The following is a 22171-nucleotide window of genomic DNA, read 5'->3' as shown; positions in this document are numbered from 1 at the left end:
GTTATGACAGAAACAGAGACTTCATTCAGTCTAATAACTTCTCTATGTGTCAAGCAAAGTCAGGAGTTGAAGAAAGTGAAAGGACTTGGAGTAGCTGGGACACAGGCTGCTGGTGCGGACATGGTAAAGGAGCATCCGGGGCTAGGAGCCTGCTCACCCAGCAATGTCCTAACGCTGGAGTGGGCACATGAGTGGCCAGACAGCTAAGCAGCCATGCTTTAACAGGAAGGCAAGGAAAATCAAGGAAAAGGGGGAAGGCTGTGGCTACGGGAAAAGAGGGACCAGAGCTGAGTGATGGGGGCATGAAGGATGTGGGCCAAGGCTGGAAAGACTAAAATCCATGGAACCGAAGACAGGAAGGACTTGAGATAAGAGAGTAAGGTGAGCTACTGGGGTAAATGGTACAGTCTGGGAGAGGACTACAAAGACAACGCAGTCAATGGGAGGTACCATACGAGACAGGGACCCAAGTCCTTTCTAGAACACCTAAATAATATTGTTCATTTAGCAAAGGTCTGCAAGGAGAAGGAGAAAGAGACAAAGACAAAGAGATTACGTGAGGACTTTGGAGGAGTATTTACTACAGAGTCTACTAGATGGGAAAGACCAGGTTCAATGCTTAAAATACATAACAGTGCACATGAATGAGTGAACGCACCCTATAGGCTCATAGAGAGTGGCACTATTGGGAGGTATGGCCTTGTTGGAGTAGACATGAACTTGTTTGAGTGGGTGTGGCCCTGTTGGAGTGGATGTGGCCTTGTTGGAGGAGGTGTGTCACTGGGGGTGAGCTCTGGTGTTTCAGAAGCCCACGCCAGGCCCAGAACGTAGCCCTCTCTCTTCATGCAGCCTGCTGATTTGGGTGTAGAACTCTCAGCTACCTCTCCAGCACTATGTCTGCCTGGGTACCATCAGGCTTTCTGCCATGACATTAAAGGACTAAACCTCTGAACTACAAGCCAACCCCAATTAAATGCTTTCCTGTGGGGTATGTAGGCTGTGCCACCAGAGAAACTGGCATGGAACTGGCGAGGTAGAGCATGTTCAAACCCCAGACCTGACATCAGCAGGAGTGGAACTAACTCCCTCCATTTATGTGCCTGTCTCAGAGCACATAGCCAACATCCCCAACAAGGTGTTCACAAGTGTCAGTCACATAGCCCAGCACCTGGAACTCTTCCCCCTGCTAACGGGGCCTCTCAGTATCCTTAACCTTCAGACAGTGACCTGTGCCCATCCTGGAGAGTCTCACCATTTCCTCAAAACTATGTAACCCTTGGTTCACCCTGAATAAAGGGATGTGTATAAGGCCACCCTGAATAAAAGTATGTCTACAAGCTAAGATCATCTCAGAGTGCTGTTCGTTGAAGCTCACTGGGGAAGGTCTTTGCCTAAAAGAGCTGTAACACTAAGATCCTCTCTCTCTCTCTCTCTCTCTCTCTCTCTCTCTCTCTCTCTCTCTCTCTCTCTCTTTCTCCCTCTCTCCCTCTCTCCCTCTCTCCCTCCCCCCCATCTCTCTGTCTCTCTCTGCCTCTGTGGCACTAGCTCCCAGGATACTGTTCATCCTAGACTCTGATTCACCCCTCTCCTTCACCCCTCCAGGCTCTGGAGGAGAAAACGGACCTCAGACCCCACCCATTCTAGACTTGCCAAGTCCTCTCTAAGACGGTGTAACAGAGATGTCTGGACACCCTGAGAGGAGAGGCAGAACCCAGAACCACACTTTCTTTTGTAAGAGTTGCTGTGACTATGGTATCTCTTCACAGTAATAAAACCCTAACTAAGACAGCCACCTCATTTCTTCAATTACTAAGTCTCTACTAAGAGATCTGGTTGAACAGGATAGTAATGACCATCTAATGAAACTTAAATACACTTACTAGAGCCTGAGCTTCAGACTTTAAGAGCGTGTTTCAAATCCACCCAATTACTGAAATGACTGCCAGTGGCTCCATGATGCTCTCCTTAAGTAGGAGTAAATGTTGTACTTATTAACTCAGGGCAAAGAGTAAAGCTCAGCAGGAAAGCACTAAAGGGTGTGATGCCCTGGCTTTGATCCCTAGCTACAAAAACAACTGAATACTAAAAACAAAAGAAGAAAAAAAACAACTAAAAACAAAGCACCAGACCGCACAGTGACTGCCATCACACCCACCTGACTTTGTAACACCGTACCTGAGGTTTTACCAGGTTCTGTTGGAGGAAAAACCACTGTCTTGCTTCTAATTTCAACTTTGGTGGAAGGCGGTTTTGTTAGTGGTTTTGTCAAATGACTAATGGAAGGTTCTGGTGCTGGGGCAAGAACCCCAAATGTGCCGGAGGAGAGCGAATGAGGTGAGGGTTCTTGAGTCAGATCTTCTCGAATTTGAACTTTTATAATTTTCTGAAACAAGCCAAACGAGTAAGACACCGAAGCAGCTAGCAGTTTAAACGACACATGGTTTTAAATTATGGTAAAGAAATTCCAAAGAGGGGTTGGGGATTTAGCTCAGTGCTAGAGCGCTTGCCTAGCAAGCGCAAGGCCCTGGGTTCAGTCCCCAGCTCCGAAAAAGAGAAAAGAAAAAAAAAAAAAAAGAAGTTCCAAACAAATAAAACATTGAGGAATTTAGAAATTATAGTCTATTCTAGACCTCCAAGTAACTCTTGGTTCTATTTCTTCTCTCAGCAATAGCCTCCCCCCTACCCCTTCTTTCTACTATCCCTGCATGCATGTGCTATGTACACATGTGTGCCTCAGCACTCATGGGAAAGTCATAAGATAACCTTGGGTGCCATCCTCTACCTTGTTTGAGTAAGGCCTCTGGTTTGTTTTATCTACAGTGGCTAAGATACAACTGAGCCTCCTGGGACTCCTCCCCTGCCTCCTGTAGGCTCATGGGGATAAGCAGATGCCTACTCCTGTCTGGCTCTTCCTAGGTTCTCAGGCTCCGAACTCCGGTCTGACACTTAGAAGGCAAGTGCTTTACCCACGGAGCCATCTCCTCTGCCTTCCTTTTTGAGTTTAAAGCAAATAGTTACCAGGCCCTTACTTTCTATTACTAGTCTCCCAAGAAAACTGTTCAGATCACAAAGGGCAAAATTCTGTACTAAGTGCTCTGAGTAAGAATACCTTCTTGGGTTTCATTTGACCTCTGATATGTAAAAGTTAGTAAGGATTGTGAAATTGAAACTAAAAATAAAAGGAATGCTGCTCAGAAAAACAGAGACATACCTTCTGTCCGTTATCACAGTGTATGTAGATCAAGCCAGTCCATGGGAGCCCTGACTCTTTTGTGGACACGGAAAGATTAGGACTCACAAGAATTTGTATCTTACTCCTTTAAAAAAGATTAATAATGAACACTGAGAATATTCTTTACTTTTATATTAGTAATGACAAATGTTAGAAATACTGTTCTGCCAATAACCAATCCCCTCCCATGGCTAGAGAAAAAACAACGACAGAGAATGTGGTTTTCTCTCTCCTTAATTCTCTGACAGCTTTCCTGGCCTCAATACCGACAGTGACAAACAGAGAGCATCCTCAGCCTGAGGGAGGACTCACTGCAGTACAAACCACGGGACAGAAACACTGCTTCAGAATCAACTCCAGACAAAGACATACTGCACAAATCCTAAGCCAACTTTTCAGTAAACTGACAGAAAATGTAGAAAGGTGCGTGTGTGTATATGTGTGTGCGTGCGTGCGTGTGTGTGTGTGTGTGTGTATGTGTGTATGTGTGCGCGCGCGTGCACGTGTTAATAATCCAGTTAACAATCTCTGTTCTCAATTTCTCTTCCAGGACCATGTATGCTAAGGGTAAGTTTAAATGAACAGATCAGACTTCTATCTATGAAAATTCACACATGTCAAAACAGCATGGCAAAATTATTTTCCATTGCTAATAGCTAACACTTGGGGCCCCAGGGCCATCTGTAAACAACTGTTTTACCATGCCCTTTCTTTTTACTCATCAGCTGGCAAAGACCTGCTCTGTGTGATAAGCACTCAGTGCAAGATGAGTTGATTGCTTTACTCCATGGACACTCTGGGAACCCTGTCTTTACATTAGTTCAGGGCATTAGCCCTGTAAACTCTACAAATATGCACAGCCATAATTTTGCAAACATAAATGAGCTGTGTTATTCTTCTGCAATGCTGCTACTGACAAATACTGACACCCTAGCTGGGAGAGCTCTGTGTTAAGCAGATAAAATCCTCGGGAAGCTGCAGAGCCATGCTTTTCGTCTTGGCCAGAATCAGGCTGCACAGAGAACGCCCGAGGAGGAATAGCTGCTCTTAGAAAACTCCATCTTAGAACGTCTTGTGTTATAACTTAGACAAGTTACAAACCAGAAAGTCCTGGCTGAGAAATGTCTCCAGAAAAACAAGAAACCAAACAAACACACAAAATGGAATGCACATGTCAAACCAGGGAGACAGAAGGCAAAACAGCTAGGTTTTATACGAGACTGCCAATCCTATCACACGCCCGGCTTTATCCCTACATGGTGAATTTGTTAGCAGAACATTGTGTCAGAAACTCTCTGATGTCTTCTGTTCCAGGGCTCTGTTCCTCATCAATCCTGTCTCTGCCATGATAGGGCACCCTACCTAGCTATGCGTATGATCTCTACTCCACTAAGAGGAGCGATTCTTAACTGTGTGTTACAAAAATCACATGTGTACTTTGTTGGCTCAAAGCAAACTTCTACTGAATAGCTTTATTTGTGCATGCTGGGAACAGAACCAGTCCTTTGCGTGCTAGGCAGGAGCTCAATGACAGAGCTCTGCATTACCCAGAGCAAGGCTATATGAGGTGAGTTGGTCCTTCAGTTGGGACGAGGAAAGGAATCAGTGGGAGTAGGAACAGAAGGGAAATATGATCAAAATACATGTATGTTAAAATACATATAAGATGTTTATACTCATTATATGTAACTAACACATTATTTTAAAAGGTCTCCAAAACTCTGGACATGGTAGTATGCCCCTTTATTCCAAACACTCTGAGGCAGAGGCAGGGAGATCTCAGAGTTCAAGGCCAGCCTCATCTACAGAGCAAATGCCATGACAGCTAGGCCTAGAATGACAAACCTTGTCCCCCAAGAAACAAAAATAAAATAAAATAAAAACCCTCCATGATGGCATTTGAATAAAATACAGAAGAAAAAAAAAAGCATACTTACTCTGGCATAATATATCCATGTTGTGGCGTGACTGTTAGGCAATGTGCTGGCCAGTACAGCTCAAATTTCAGTAAGGTAACAGAACTGTTTATAATCTGGAAACATCCAGTTTTTGCCAAATCACCTATTGTATCAGATAAATGATGTTAATTGCATTTAGTCATACTAAAAAAGGTACATGTTAGTAATAGTGAATCCTGAATAAATGCACTTAGTTTATTTTATTTTTCTCAACAGTTCAATTGTAGGAATTTCGAGTCTGTGTTAAAGTAGGTCTTTTTGATAACTCCTAGAAACTAGAAAGACACTGGCTACACTATAAACTTGAAAATGCTGTCACCTGATTTCACTGTGGGAAACACACATGTACCGTTTTTTACTACTCTGAACCCATAGTATCAATGTTAATTCAATAAGCAGCAGCAAATAGAGATCCTTAGGTGGACTAATAACCACTTGTCAGGTCTCAGAGGTGGGAGACAATCTAAGGTGATCCACAGATATGGATGCAGACCTCATTCCTAAGTGCACTTCTGAGAAGTTCTTACCAAAATACTCACAAGAAGAAGGAGCTACCAGAATCAAATGTTCCGGATGGACAGCCCATCTTTCTTCAGAGGTGGGTGTGCCCTGAGCTGGGTGGGCAGTTTGTGAGAGAAAAGGAGCACCTTGAGGACCTTTGACTGGTAAAACATCCAAAAGGACACTGACACCTTGTTTTCCAGAAGTTCCAGTTTCACTGGATAAATTGCTTAAAAACAGAAAAGAAAGATATATTAAAATATTAACAAATCTAATTGTTTCACACTTTATATCAATGTTTCATAAAATAAAAAATTATGACAGGAGTAAAAGGGTATGATATACCATATATATTTCAGTAAATACAAAGTCTCCATTTTTTCTATATACGTAAAGGTAGCTTATAGGGCTTAGGATGTAGCTCTGAGAGAGGGTGGTCACCAAGCATGACAATGCCCTGGAATTTGACCCTAACATTACAGGAGAAAAGACAGAAAATTAAAAACAAAAACAAACCAAACAAAAAACAGTGTAAGCCACAGAGTATATGTGTAACTTTAATCGAACTATTTGGTAATTTCCACCTTTTTTTCTGCCTGATTTCTAAACCTTAAATCTCTTAAAAGTTTTACTGGAAAATGGCACTATAGAAAGAAAAACCAAATTCACTAAGCATGGTGGTACATGCCTTTAATCCCAACACTTTGGGGCAGAGACAGGTAGCTCTCAGTGAAGGAGGTCCACATAGGCATACTGGGCCAGCAAGAACTACACAGTCAGAACTTGTTGAAGAAAGATATAAAAAGAAGAAAGAGAGAGGGAAGGAGGGAAAGAAAGAGAAAAAAAAAAGAAAAACTAAATTTTTTAAACCTATCTATAGCTGCACAATGATAAATGGTTTCACACAGTGATACCAAAATCCATGAAAACAGCCAAGTCTTCTGGAAAAGCACTAAGACAGCCTTGGAAGCTCTTACTGTTCTCTCCTAAGTCTTTTAATCACAAAGGTACAGATCATAACTGAAGTTTTATTGCTCAGTGTCGAAATTCTTCCTGACACATAGAACCCAGCTCTGTTTCCAGTCAACACCAAACAGAAAATCAGAGGGAACCCCCTGCCTCCTCTTATCATTTGGAGATTGGGAGATTGAGTGAAACCTTAAGGCAAAAGAAGACAATGGGGTTAATAAAGGAACATATGTAATTACAGGAAGGATATACTATAGTGTTAGATAGGAACTCATGTTTGCTTTGTCTGACATATAAAACATGGATTTATGCGTGAACCCATGCATTTCTTAGCTCTTCTACTACAACAGCATGGACACATGCAGTGCCATTCCCGGATTTACAATGTCATTATCTAAAAACAGGGACTTCTAAGAGAAATGAGCACTGTACACCTGGGAAAGGAGATGTCACAAAAACTCTGAATCTCCTGCTGTGCTAATGAGTTAAGGAAATACTGGAGGAATAATGGAAGATCCATCCAAAGAAATAATGAGCCAGAACGAGATGGGAGGAAAAGGTCACACTGACTCTGGAAGCCGCCTATTACTAGTAAGTACATAGCAGTCTCCTCTTTACAGCTGACAGTCAACAAATAGAAACGCAAAAAGAAGACAAAAAGAAATATCTGTGGCTACCTGATAGGAATAGCATGAATCAGGCAATAATTACCAACAGATGTAAAAAATATAACATAATAATTTACCATATCTGAATATTTGTTTAAAGATACTGATTTTGTTCTGGAGACACTATTTTAACCAAGTGATAAAAACATTGCTACTGCTGACACGGTGGCACAGGCTTCCAATCCCAGCACTCAGGAGGCGGAGGCAGGTGAGTTTCTGGGAGTTTGAGGCCAACTACTTAATACATGGGAAAACAAAAGCCCCCAGGCCAGGTCTCTGTCATATGCCACCTGTGAAGATGCTCAGAAATAAAATTAAACTGGGTCACTTCTTTGAATTTGCAAACTAAAAAGCCATTCCTCAGGAAATGGCCAGCAGAGGGCTGTAAACTATTTCTCTATTTTACTAGGAATATTCAGGGGAAAAAAAGATGACTTGGGCAGATCTGGTAATCTCACAGCCATACATTAATGCCTTTGTCTATGGCATGCTTGTAGTGGCGTGTTAGTAGTACCAACTGCATACAACTGTCTGTGGTGAAGAAACCTGGAATTCATGAGCCTGTGAGATACCCCTTTAAAAATTATCATATAAATTATATAAAAACCAAACTATAAAACAGAACTTTCATGCCTGAAATAGCTCCCTTCTGCCATAACTGCTGGACACAGAGAACCTGTGTAAACTGGATTAGTGTCAACATAATAAGTATCTAGGGGAGCTGGAGAGATGGCTCAGCTGGAGAGGTTCTGAGTTCAATTCCCAGCAACCACATGGTGGCTCACAACCATCTGTAATTACCCATTACCCTCTTCTGGTGTGTCTGAAGAGAGCAATAGTGTACTCACATACATAAAATAAATAAGTCTTTAAAAAAAAAAAAAAAAAAAGGAGGGGTTGGGAATTTAGCTCAGTGGTAGAGCGCTTGCCTAGCAAGCACAAGGCCCTGGGTTCGGTCCCCAGCTCGGGGGGGGGGGGGGGGGGAGTATCTAGGAAGCACCACAGACAATCTCAAACTTGATCTCAAATTACCAGCAAAAGGTGAGTACAGTATTCTTTTGCCTGAGGTTCCGATCTGATAATCCATTCACATATGAGTCATCTCTGAATGGTAAAGAAGGACAGAGACTGTTCACTACTGAAAGAGGTCATCAAAATACAACATAATCTTGGGTCCTAGACAAGAGACAAAGAGGATCTTCTTCCACAGCCTAACTATGGAGAGTTTATAGCAACACTTAAAAGATGCATAAACAGAGTCCATGTACCATGGATATCTGTCTAGCTGTTACACCTTCTAACCCTGATAGGTTAATTATGGGAGTAATTTTAGCAACTTAGGGTTCCTCATTCCTGCAACTCACTGTATGTAACTAAGACAGAACCTCTACGATAAGTGATGACAGCAAAGTGTGGTACACTGATAACAATTAGGATATCTGAGTACTGGGGTTTTCAAAAGTAAACTACACTATTTCCAAATGTTCTTAGGAGTTTTAAATTAAGCTAAAAAGGTGAAAACCTGAGAGAAAAATAACACAGTCTAGAAGGGAGAAGATGAACTGCAGGACAAGTCAGTCATGGATCTGGGAAAAGATTCTGTCTGTGTTTGTTTTACCTTTTAGATTCAGCGCTGGAGGAAGGTGGAAGAAATGTTCTGCTACAAATGGAATCTCTGAATTCTCCAATCACTGACAGGGTAATTTTACGCATGCTTCCATAAAAGAGCTGAATGTCATGAAGCCGCTGAGGAAGATCACATGCTGCAAAAAAGTACACTTTGAACCACATAAATCCTCACACAGGCACAGCATTTACATATAGCCAAACTATTTCCTTAGGCTGGGATAGGAAGTATCCCAATTATTAATACCACTGACTGGTACAGATGCAAACTCTCATCCTTTCCACCCTGTGACTGCTGGCAACTTAATGAGTTTCTCTGAGTTAGTCTTTCTCAGCCGTCTGGAAGGGTAGTAATAATCTATCTCAGGGGCACTGTCAACATTTTTCAAGTATATGCTGAGCAAGGCACCATTCCAGTTTTTCAGGTTAGCTAAATTTCCACAGTGACACTTCGAGGTAGGTATTATGAGGTACATATTTAAAAGGAAGACTCTGAAGCACAAAAAGGTTAAGCAAATCTAGGAACAAGTCACTAAGTATTTCTAGATTAATAAAAGTGTGTACATCATGAACATCTTTAGATTAGGCTTCCTAAATGTGTGTGGGTGTGTATGTGTGTGTATACACACACATACATACATATATACATATATACATACACACACATATACACATGTGAAACTTAAGAAATTTTAGAGTGTATTTCATTCAACCTTCTTTAAAAGGTATACATTTTAAGTGAAAATCATAAAATAACACGGTAAATTTGTTTTTCTAAGGTCAGGGTCTCATGAAGCCAAGGCTGCTCTTGTACTTCTGCCCCTGCTGACTCCACTCCGAAATGCTTGCAATACACTCATTTATCACAATACCAAGCAGTGAATTTAAATTATAATAACTATGCTATGACTATAAATTATGAGAATAGGTTATTATTACCCACTTTGTGAGAGACCAAAACAAATATCTGTAGTAGTGATATGTTCAAACAGACATCACTGACATAATCACAGGGCTCTGCAGCCTCTCACAGGCAATGGAAGGCACCATCAACACAGCCATGTGGGGCTGTGTCTCTTCATTCGCACACAGAACACTCAATGTACCTTCTAGTATCCAGAAAGCTGGTCAAAGTCCCAACTCACACCACCCCAGATGGCACCTCTTCTCACGACACAGTTTTTGAATTTCTGGACAAGGAGCTACCCTGAAGCATTGCTCCTCATCCTAGCCCATCTTCTCCATTTTGTCTACATTTCTTGTTCTTCAATTATGAGTCAACAGTCAACCCATTCTCAGTGGCTGACCCTTTCTCTGTGCTGCCCCATTTTATGGTATAAAAATTATGTATGCGTGTTTACAGAGTTTGCATGTCTTAGTACACTTACTTCATGTGGATAAACAAACACAAACACCTGAACGTTTCTCTCACATGAGGCGAAGCGTCCAGGCTGGCACCGAATGGCTATTTGGAATTGGACACCACTGCATCTCCAACGCGATCATGAGACCTAAAACGGCCTGAACCTGAGTGTAATGCCGGCCCCCGTCCCTCTTCCACTTATGAACCTGAAATCGAGACTTTGCCGAGATCTAAAATGTCTACAAAGCAAACTCTTTCATGTGATTCTCAAAATATCTCTTACAGATGAGAAACGAGAACTCTGGAGACGGATGTGGCTTGTCCAAAGTCAGACAGCTCAGACGGACACCATATCCAAAGTCAACTCCTTCCTGGTCTCACCCCATGCCTAGATAATGACACAAGTGACCCCAAACATCAAGGCTCTTACAATTCTCACCTTCGTCTGAGAGCAGCTCGTCCTGAAAGGCTTCAGCAAAGTCGATGCTTTGTAGCACGCTCTGTTTGGGAAGGATCTGCTTTATGATTCCTGGTTTGTGCAGCAGAGCTCTGCCAGAAAAGATTTTTATTCACTTTATATATAAAGTGACCTAAACCAGATTTTAATTAAATTATCTGGCAAACCCCACTAGCAGCAGGATACATTCATACATAGATCACAGATCTTAAATCATAAAATAAGTACTTTTTAGAGCCAAACCTGCTTTGGAAGTTCAGCTTAAATGGTAGTGGAATCACTAATTTTAGTTCAATGGTAGTATCAAAGTAGGGGCTCTTTAATATAAGAGGAGAAAGAGAATTAGATTATCCATCTATCTATTTATTATTTATTATGTATACATCATATAGCTTTCTGCCTGCATGTAAGCCTGCAGGCCAGAAGAGGGCTTCAGATCTCATTACAGACGGTTGTGAGCCACCATGTGGTTGCTGGGAATTGAACTCAGGACCTCTGGAAGAGCAGTCAGTGCTCTTAACCCCTGAGCCATCTCTCCAGCTGAGAACTGGATTCTTTCCAGGGCTTATCTTGTCATTATTGACAATTTGGTCAAAGAACTTGCCTCAGTAGGGAGAGAAGAACAATAACTAATAAGCGTTCATGAGAATATTTAAGTAGCCACTTAACTACTAAAACAGGCATCGTCCAAAGGACCTTTACAGTGAGAAACAAACTATGTCTCTGTAGTTCTCAGATGTTCACAACCAAAGACAATAGAACTTATGAAACAATACATAGGGATTTTTGTTTGGTTTTTCTTTTTATGTTTCAGTATAGAGAAGGAGAAACAGGAAATGTGACTAAGTCCTTTCTCCAAATTATCCTAAAATAGTTAAGAAGCCAGGTTTAACAGTGCTTGCTGGTAGGATGCACCTTAGCCCCAGCACTCAAGGAGGCAGAGGCAGGCAAATCTCTGTGAAGTCAAAGCCAGCCTGGTCTACACAGGACAGACAGGGCTATGTAGAGAGACCCTGTCTCAAAAAAGAAAAAAGAAAAGAAAAAAGAAGTCAGCCTCAGAGTAGCCATCGCTCTCAACGTGAGTCTCATCTATGTTGTGCTTAAGTTCTCTAGCCCAAAAACCTCTATTATGCAACAAGAAGCACCCAGAACTTAGCACATAATAATGTACCAATATTTCAATCACACTTGACCTAGGACAATATCCCAAACTTTCCAACTCAGTATATTAAATCATATGAATATTAGATGTATCAAATTTTATAAAGTATCTATAAGGTAAACCATCTACACATTTCTAAGATATAATGATCCTTTCTAGTAATTTATAGCCTTCCTAGAAATATTCTAAATTAATCAATGTAGGTTTATATAATAAAATCGGGCGTAGGAAAAGCATGATACAGTAGGAGCAGTGTAAAGCATGATGGTCCTACTGGATAAGGGGGAAAAAAAGCACCCATATGTCATGAAAGGAGGCAGAACGTAGGAAAATTTACTTATGTTTCCTCCAAGTATCTCTAACTCACATTATGCCAAATTATGAGCCACACAATTCACCAATGTTTTTCTCCATCTACCATAAATAGTACTAATGAACAGTGAGGTGTGTTCTAAACGGTTCCCAGTCATCAACCATGCAGACCGCACTGGTCGGCTCCCATGCTGTTTAAGTAGGTTATACCTTCGATACTGCTGTCTGGAGATTTCGTCACCACCAAACATGTAGACAGTTATCAGCTCTGTCTCAGGTTTACTGCCGATCTTCCTGCTTGACGGATTGTATACTAAAGTAATATCCTGATACAACAAAAGGACAGCAGGAGCATGAGTACTCAATACTTTTCCTCAGTAAGTTATCTCACTCTGAATAAACAGTCCTACACTACTAAGGAGACCACAGACAGAACCCATGGATACTCAGATGGTAGAAACAGGCTAGTCTCTGAGGACAAGGCCAGCCTGGTCAACAGTTACAGGACAGCCAGGGCTACAAAGAGAAACTCCATTTTGAGAGAAAAAGGAAGAAAGGAAATATGTATAGCAGCTCTCCAAGAAAGACCAGGAAAGTCTTCTAACCTACACTCCCTCCCAGCACGATGCTAACATTTGGCCATAAAATACTAACTAATATTACTCAAAATATAACCTTATCTTTTGGGGCAGAGATTGTATACTTACTTTCTGGGTTCTTTCCTTAAGTACAAATTTATCTGGAAAAATTCTCAATACTTTAGGATCCAGCAAAACTTTTCTTTGAGAACCTTTAAAGCCCACTGCTCTAACGAAGGCAGCTCTGGAGCCAGTGTTGCGAACAGAAAAAGTAACTTTGCTCTCTTTGCCAGGAATCAAGTCATTCACCGTTACCAGGTAACTGTCAGATAATTTCTTAACATCTTCTAGAATAAGATTACTTGTTCCTCCATATCCAGACAAAGGTATCTAAAAACAAAAAATACACACATCCAATTTAATACAATTAAAGTTTTTAGTGTTTGTATCCTTGAGCTAGGAATTACCCAACTTCTCGTTCACCACTGTGTATGTACAGTTATGTACATTTGAAAAGGAAATACAAACAGCGCTTCCAAACTCCATTAGCCTTCTGACTACAGAAAGAACATCATTTCCCATTGCATAACTCAAGCTTAACCAAAGAATAATATGCTTCACCTAGCAAATGAATGCAAGCCTAGCTATACTAGTAATACTAGAGTTTATCTTGAAATGCCTAAAAACATAGACGTGTACTGGTCAATGGTCAGCTGGGTGTAAATTGTAGAAGTGGTGCTTCTGCGACTTCTCTATAATCAGAAACTTCTCATAACAGAGACTTCAGGGGATATGTGAGCATCTCCCTTCTCAAATTACTCTATAAGAATTAAGAAGCCAGGTTTAACAGTGCTTGGTGGCACACGCCTGTAATCGCAGCACTCAGGGAGGCAGAGGCAGGCGAATCTATGAGTTCAAAGCCAGCTTGGTCCACACAGGCAGCCAGGGCTATGCTGTTATCTCAGTGTCTTGGCAGAGGTGCTGTCAGGAGAAGCCCACAGACAGGCCTAGTACTCCAAACTCCAGGCCAGCCAGGGACCTGGAAACCTGGAACTAAAGCCAGGTCTGAGAGATACGTGCTGCAGTTTGGACAGGAGCTGAGCCTTCTAGACAAGGAGGGCTTATGGAGACCTTCGTTTATAACAGAAGTAACAAAAGCATTTACTGTATTAGAAAGTAACCTTCTATGCTGGTCAACAGGCATCTCTAAAACTTACTTTTCACAGGTTCCAAATAGTCCATAGAGAATATGGAAAAATCAACAATTGCTTTTGATTTGCCTTATGTATCTAATCAAAACAACACTGGACACTAAACTGAGGATCCTCATAAATTTGCTTGATTTATTATAAAGTAATAACATTTCCAAGACCTTCAGAACAGAAACCTACAAACCTTATCATTTAAAATGATTTGCTACAGCTGAAAGAACCAAAAATATTTCAATTTCTTCATTTTCTATATTTTTATGCATAAATTATCTGCATAAAATTAAACAGGAAATGATAAAGAGAAAAGGCATCTTTGAAAACGTTCAATATATGTATTCTTTCTCTACATTTGTCCCTCAATATCCTCAGGGCATCCGTTCCAGGCTAGCCCCTCATACCCATGAGTACCAAATTCTGTGATGCTCAAGTCCTTTATATAAAATGAAATTGTTGTTACACATGACCTATGCACATTCCAACATACCCTTTAAATCATCTCTACAAGATATATTATGCAATCAATATAAATGCTATTAAAATATAAATTAATTGTGGCATTTAGAAAATAATATCAAGAGAAACAGTATAAATGTTGGGTAGAGATAAAGGTCATGAGATTTTTTTGGCTCAACAGATAAAGTTCTTTCCATGCAAGCATGAGGTAGGAGTTCAGATCACCCATAACCCAGTACTTAGCAAATAAACCAAAAAAGCTCTAAGGCAAGCTTTGCCAAAACAGCAATGAGAGGTTCAGAGAGTCTGACTCAGTAAATAAAGCAAAGTGACAAAGGAAGACCCAAAGCCAACCTCTGGCACATCACACACACACGCTAACACATCACACATACATGCTAACACACAAAAGCTGAAACCAACTTGTCGCCAACAGATCCAGAGATTAATCATTGTTGTAAAGGAGGGTTTCTTAAGCTCAGTGCCATTGGCATTTGGGCTGGATTTTTGGTGTGGTGTGGTGTGGTGTGGTGTGGTGTGGTGTGGTGTGGTGTGGTGTGGTGTGGTGTGGTGTGAGGGGAACAATACTCTTGTCTTAGTATCAGTTAAGGCAATCAAAATTGTCTCCAATATTGCCAAAAATCTCTGGGAGCATCACAGCCTGGGGCTGAGAACCACTGCTCTCAAAGACTACAAAACAGAGATGTATTTAGCACCCCAGGGATTACACAGAAGTTAATGTGGATTCTACACTTGTGTATCCCCAGTTAACCTGAGTAGAATGGGGAGAACGGCTTTATCTCAGGTTATGTTGAAAACAAATGTGATATTCTATCTACCAATTAAAAATGATGCTTATCATGTACTCAACATGGAAAAAAATTAATTTTTATTTAAGTCCACCATGCTTTATGCTATTTAGAGCACAGAACATTCCACTCGTTCCTCAGAACCAAACCATAATGCTGGGACAGCAAGAAGCTGCCTGTCATGGGGAGATATTGAAGTGCCAATCCAGGGGGTGTAAGTGATGAGACAGGGTGGTTTTCCCAATTCCCTCAAATCTCAAGTGAGGTTTCCCCTACCACTTTTCTAGGCTATTTTATCTTCCATGGTATAAGTCTTTTTTGTGAACTACAAGCCATTCTGAGCTGGAGAATCCACAGACAAACCCCACCCTACGCAGCTCTAAGAGAATCTATGCAGGCAGAAATCACACGAAGACCCTGGTTTAAGGAGGCCCCAGACTAGAACTAGGTCTTGGTGACTGTTAAATCAAATGGTTCTGCCCTAAATGACTAACAATCTCAAACTTAGGTTACTAAGCCTAGAATCCAGCACATCATATTCAGGATGGAGTGAGGGACACATTCACTTAGCATCTCTACAAACCCAATTTTATTTCACAAGAAATCAGATCAGTACACTCTACAGCTGTGTACATTGACACTCTGTCACAGGGTCTAAGAGTGACCGCTTTACATACTCACACCATCTGGCCCACCCTGGGACCAAGTAAATTGCTCCACAGATAACAGGCTAACTCATGTGTCAAATAAAGCTATTTTGGTCAATCTTCTAATTGCTTACATTCCCATCTGACACAAGACAGAGAACACAAATTTCAATCCTGCTCTCCTTTCCAGATCAACGTGCAGTTTGAAGGGGTTCACGTTTACGTGGTGATGTGTCATGTCACTGTGATGTCGTGCCACTGTGATGTCGTGTCACTGTGATGTCGCGTCACTGTGATGTCGCGTCACTGTGATGTCACCTCACTGTGATGTCACCTCACTGTGCTGTCACTCACCTCACTGTGCTGTCACCTCACTGTGATGTCACCTCACTGTGCTGTCACCTCACTGTGATGTCACCTCACTGTGATGTCACTCACTGTGATGTCACCTCACTGTGATGTCACCTCACTGTGCTGTCACCTCACTGTGATGTCACTTCACTGTGCTGTCACCTCACTGTGATGTCACTCACTGTGATGTCACCTCACTGTGCTGTCACCTCACTGTGCTGTCACCTCACTGTGCTGTCACCTCACTGTGATGTCACCTCACTGTGCTGTCACCTCACTGTGATGTCACCTCACTGTGCTGTCACTCACTGTGCTGTCACCTCACTGTGCTGTCACCTCACTGTGATGTCACCTCACTGTGCTGTCACCTCACTGTGATGTCACCTCACTGTGCTGTCACCTCACTGTGCTGTCACCTCACTGTGATGTCACCTCACTGTGATGTCATCTCACTGTGCTGTCACCTCCCTGTGCTGTCACCTCACTGTGATGTCACCTCACTGTGCTGTCACTCACCTCACTGTGCTGTCACCTCACTGTGATGTCACCTCACTGTGCTGTCACCTCACTGTGATGTCACCTCACTGTGCTGTCACCTCACTGTGATGTCACCTCACTGTGATGTCACTCACTGTGCTGTCACCTCACTGTGCTGTCACCTCACTGTGCTGTCACCTCACTGTGCTGTCACCTCACTGTGATGTCACTCACTGTGATATCACCTCACTGTGTTGTCACCTCACTGTGCTGTCACCTCACTGTGATGTCACCTCACTGTGCTGTCACCTCACTGTGATGTCACCTCACTGTGCTGTCACTCACTGTGATGTCACCTCACTGTGATGTCACCTCACTGTGATGTCACCTCACTGTGCTGTCACCTCACTGTGCTGTCACCTCACTGTGCTGTCACCTCACTGTGATGTCACCTCACTGTGCTGTCACCTCACTGTGCTGTCACCTCACTGTGATGTCACCTCACTGTGCTGTCACCTCACTGTGATGTCACCTCACTGTGATGTCACCTCACTGTGATGTCACCTCACTGTGATGTCACCTCACTGTATTGCCCTTATTTTCTTTCCTCAGTGCCTTATCCTTTTTATCTGTAGTTGCTTGGGATATATTTATGCAAATGGTTAAATCAAGTTTTAAAAATTTGTCAGGCTGAAAATAAAATTTTGTCTCAGTAGTTAAGAGCACTGGTTCCTTTTCCAAGGAACCCAGGTTCAATTCCCAGCACCCACATGGCAGTTCCTAGCTGCCTCCAGTTCCAGGAGATCCAACATCTGCACACAAGCAAAACTCCACTGTACATAAAAAAAAAAAAAATTAAAAACCATTTTAAAAAATTGTCTTTGTGGGGCTGGGGATTTAGCTCAGTGGTAGAGCGCTTGCCTGGGAAGCGCAAGGCCCTCGGTTCGATCCCCAGCTCCGAAAAAAAGAACCAAAAAAAAAAAAATTGTCTTTGTAAGCCCAGTCTCTGGAACACAGTCTAGAAAATTATATCAAGGGATATTTGCCTAAGCCTGAACGTTGGTGTCTCACATTCTTCTGTTGAAATAATCCCCAACACGGCAGCACTAGGTAGGGCTTTCAGAAGCGATGAGTCCTGACAGCCCTGCTCGCTCGTGGAATTAGTGTGCCTGTAAGAGAGGAGGGGAGCGCCTCACCCTTGCACCAGGAGAAGACATGGGAAAAAGATGTGTTGTCTCTGAAACAGACTGTAGCTCCTTGCTAGACAGACAATGCTGGCACACTAAGCTTGGACAGCCAGCTTGAGAACTGTAAGGAATAAATGTTAAGGACTATCAGGAGAGACGGCTCAGCAGTTAAGAGCACTGGCTGCTCTTCCAGAGGACCAAGGTTCAGTTCCCAGCACCACATGGAGGCTCACAATAGTCTGTACCTCTGTTCCAGGAGACGCTGCACCCTCTTCTGGCACCCATGGGCACCACATGCACACATGGCTCAGAGACATGCAGACAAAACATTCCTACACATAAAATAATAACATAATATCTAGCTCGTGGCATTTGTTGTTTATAGTGGACCAAATGGGCTAAAACAGTATTTTGCTGAGTTGAATAGTTCTATGTGGATATTGTTAGGTATCTTTCAAATTTCTCAAGCAGTAATGAAACTTTAAAAGCATTAGGATTGCTTTTTATATGAAACTCATAATGGTTGCTTTTCCTGACTTGATAATTATTCTGTAATTTGTTTTTAAGTATATAACAGAAAAATCAGAATACATAATTTACCAATATTAAAGCAATGGTTACAACTTTACATGAACTTCATGGAAGAAAAAAAAGCAGTAAACTTCTCTTACCATAAACTTAATGCCTGGCTGTGATCGATTTCCAAGTTGTTTGATTTCTAATTTAGCCAACATGCAAGATAATCGAGTAGGTGCAAATAGCACAGAAATTACAAAATCCTCTCCTGGGCAAATTCTGATCTCACAGTTACTGGTCAATCGCTCTTCTGAGCCAAAAGTGTTCTGAATCTACAATTTAAAAACAATCACTGTATAAACTTAAACACTAGCACAAATGAAACACACATTAATACAAACTCTTAAGTGTGAAAGAAGGCTCAGCGATTAGGAGCACTGCTTTTGCAGAGGACCCAGGTTTAGTTCCCAGTGCCTACATGGCACTCACAAGCCTCTGTAACTCCAGTCCCAGAGAATCTGACACCTTCTTCTGAACAATATGGGCACCAGGTATACACATGTTGCATAAGCATACATGCAAGCAAAACATTCATACACGTAAAATAAAATTTAAAAATCTTTAAAACCTATAAACAAGCCAGCCATCTAGTCTGCTTAGCTCTGTGTTTCTGCAGAAATGTAGAAAAGGCTGGCAATAGTAATGCCATGTTACGAGCCTTAAGGACAGCTGAAGTTTTTAAGGTCCCTGAAAATGGCTACAGTGTTAATTCTGAGGAGCACTTTAAGAATTAATCAAATAGGGGTTGGGGATTTAGCTCAGTGGTAGAGCGCTTGCCTTGGAAGCGCAGGGCCCTGGGTTCGGTCCCCAGCTCCAAAAAAAAAAAGAACCAAAAAAAAAAAAAAAAAAAAAAAAGAATTAATCAAATAGTTAATAAGAACGTAATACTGGAAAAGTAATTTGCATCTAACTTTTTTAAGGAAAAAAAAACCTATAAAAAAACAAAAAATCAGAAAGACATGGACATGGACCCTGGGTTCCATCCCCAGGACTGCAAAAAACAGATACAGAAAACACGTAGTCTGGGTTCGGTCCAATGGCATACACCTACAATCAGTGTTTGGAAGGCAGAGACAGGGAAATTCCTGTAAGTTCAAGGGTAGCCTGGTCTACATATCAAACCCCAGGCCAGCCAGAGCTACATAGTAAGAGAAATCTTAGACAAATTAAACAACAAATGGTCTGCATATAAGTGAGTATTCTATACTCAGATAAAACATCAGGCAGAAGCCATATGTAGTGGTTCAGGCCTGTTGCAGCCAGTAGGATCATGAATTTCAGGGCAGCCTTGGCTACACAGTGAGACCCTGCTGCATAAACAAAACAAAATAGTTTTTAAAAAGTGTTTAAATTGGGGTTGGGGATTTAGCTCAGTGGTAGAGCACTTGCCTAGCAAGCGCAAGGCCCTGGGTTCGGTCCTCAGCTCCGGGGGTGGGGTGGGGTAGTGGTGGTGGTGGTGGTGGTGATGGTGTTTAAATCAGACAAGACAAAGATCAGACTACAAACCTGAAAGCAATCCTGATCTTGTCCTTTGATAAACAGTTGCAAATTCTGGGCTGTTGTTGTAGAACTGTTTCTCAAAGCCAGTTTCTGAAGCCTAAAAACAATTACATGGTTTAAAGCCTTTATTTTCTATTGATACTGCTACAGCGGCAAACACAAAGCCAACCAAACCCCACCATAGTGTCTAAAGGCAGGATGACTGTACACCTCACCTCTCCACAATTACACAATTTGTCTCTAAAAATGTAAAGCTGGGGGGTTGGGGATTTAGCTCAGTGGTAGAGCGCTTGCCTAGGAAGCACAAGGCCCTGGTTCGGTCCCCAGCTCCGAAAAAAAGAACAAAAAAAAAAAAACAAAAAAAAAACGAAACGTAAAGCTCATCTTAAGTATCTCTAGTGTATACATTTTATATACATATTCTACACTATAAAAAGTGTATAGAAGTTACTGAAGAAAGTCTCAAGTCTTTAATAGAGCTGGAATTCTTTGCTTGGTCTTGTTTTCAGAGAAACAAGCCATCAAGGCTACCATGCTTATTTGTACAACAGTCTTTTCAGCAGTCTGCTGAGTTCCCTCTACCTTTTAAAGACATTAGAATATAAATGGATACATAAATAGCAGGTTGCTAGTATGAAAAACCCTGCATCTTTGAAATTATTTCCTCTCTCCACTTAATACAAAATAAGTGTAGAAATCCCTGTTGTACACACATACACACACAAAAAAAAAAAAAAAAAGAAGAAGAAGAAAGAAAAAGAAAAAAGAAAACCATTATCACCTAATATGAAGTCCAGTCTAAGTATTTATCACTGGATTGCAATCTCTTTAAACAAGATACAGTGCTTTGATCAATCATTGTCTTTCTGACTTTCCATAAAAGGAGCGCTCGGATCTGATGTACTCTTCTGGTGTGTGTCTGAAGACAGCTACAGTATACTCACATAAATAAAAATAAATAAATCTTTAAAAAAAAAAAAAGGCTGGGGGTGTGGCTCAGTTGGTAGAGTGCTTGCCTAGCATGTATGAAGTCCTGGGTTCGAGCCCAGCCCCAGTTACACTAACACATGCCTGTAATCCCAGCACTCTGGAGGTGGAGGCATCAGCTACATATAGGAAATTCAAGGCCAGCCTGAGAGAATGAGATCTTGTCTCCAAAAAAAAAAGTGTGGGCTGGAGAGACGGCTCAGTGGTTAAGAGCACTGACTGCTCTTCCAGAGGTCCTGAGTTCAAATCCCAGCACAACATGGTAGCTTATAACCTTCTGTAATGAGATCTGATGCCCTCTTCTGGTGTGTCTGAAGACAGCTACAGTGTACTTAAAAGCAGCGCTCATGCTCTCAAATGCTCAAAGAGCCTAAAAACATAAGAGACAGTTTGAGATGCATTTTAAAAATCAGACATAAATTTTTATAGTTTTAAATTTTGGTTATCATCAAGAACATTAATTATTACAAATTACAAAAATATATTACAGCTTTATCTCAAATCTAAAAAGAATATTTAATGTCTGAGAAAATAGCATCAGGGAATTAGACAACAGAATCTCAGTCCTCCCCGTCAGTTGCTATGAATACTTACTGTGACCTGCCGAGAGGAACACCACCCCAAGTCAGAAATTGCTTATTGGACAGAATCAATGAAATATCTGAGCAGTGAGGTCCAGGTGGCAGAGGTTTACTCCCAGAAGTAACGACTTCACCTTTTAACACTACTTCATACTGAGGTCCTAATGGTTGCACAAATATTATCAGGATCCTAACCAAAGAAGAAAACAGGAGTCAAGTGTCCCACAGTCAGTTTTTTGGCACCTATAGCCTGTCCTCTCCCTTTGTCTGAGACTGAGTCTATGATGTCAACAGTATCTCTACCCCAAAAGCTTATGTTCCAGGGAAAAGACCACACCAAAGTGATGATCACAATAAGGTCCTCATGGTGCCACAAGAGAAACTTCTTGAGGAATTTGGGGAGAATTGACAGCAGCAGGGTTGAGGGTAAGCACTTGAGGCACAAGTACTTAACTAGTGCCCCACTTTCCACAGGATTCTAGTAATAAACTCCCTAGACATGAGCATTCTGTACTCCACACTGGGGAGAAGCAGCGTGTGTCTCCATGGGTACTTCTGAGGCATAT

At 41.6% G+C, this 22171-nt stretch overlaps 1 protein-coding gene and 1 non-coding gene across 7 annotated transcripts in view; one reads left to right on the top strand and one right to left on the bottom strand.

The window, feature by feature from the left end:
• The window catches only part of Cep192 (centrosomal protein 192), an 84449-nt gene that overhangs the window by 15070 nt on the left and 47208 nt on the right, over positions 1–22171 (bottom strand). For 4 of the 6 annotated variants that reach the window (XM_056984938.2, XM_063277311.1, XM_056984939.2 and 1 more), the window contains 11 exons: positions 21619–21795; positions 20044–20134; positions 18633–18809; positions 12956–13216; positions 12459–12574; positions 10757–10866; positions 8947–9091; positions 5718–5920; positions 5170–5293; positions 3212–3317; positions 2176–2383 (listed from right to left, as the gene is read on the bottom strand). In XM_056984938.2, the coding sequence (XP_056840918.1) occupies positions 2176–2383; positions 3212–3317; positions 5170–5293; positions 5718–5920; positions 8947–9091; positions 10757–10866; positions 12459–12574; positions 12956–13216; positions 18633–18809; positions 20044–20134; positions 21619–21795 (1718 nt within the window). The remainder of the gene's footprint in view (positions 1–2175; positions 2384–3211; positions 3318–5169; positions 5294–5717; positions 5921–8946; positions 9092–10756; positions 10867–12458; positions 12575–12955; positions 13217–18632; positions 18810–20043; positions 20135–21618; positions 21796–22171) is intronic. The other 2 variants (XM_063277312.1, NM_001402401.1) reach the window with 1 other exon arrangement.
• Positions 19114–19242, top strand: LOC120098367 (small nucleolar RNA SNORA33). The gene has a single exon (XR_005496555.1). It is a non-coding gene; the product is annotated as a small nucleolar RNA SNORA33 (small nucleolar RNA).

Source organism: Rattus norvegicus, chromosome 18, assembly GCF_036323735.1.
Source record: "Rattus norvegicus strain BN/NHsdMcwi chromosome 18, GRCr8, whole genome shotgun sequence".
NCBI classification, from domain to species: domain Eukaryota; kingdom Metazoa; phylum Chordata; class Mammalia; order Rodentia; family Muridae; genus Rattus; species Rattus norvegicus.
This window is presented reverse-complemented; position numbering and strand designations above follow the sequence as displayed.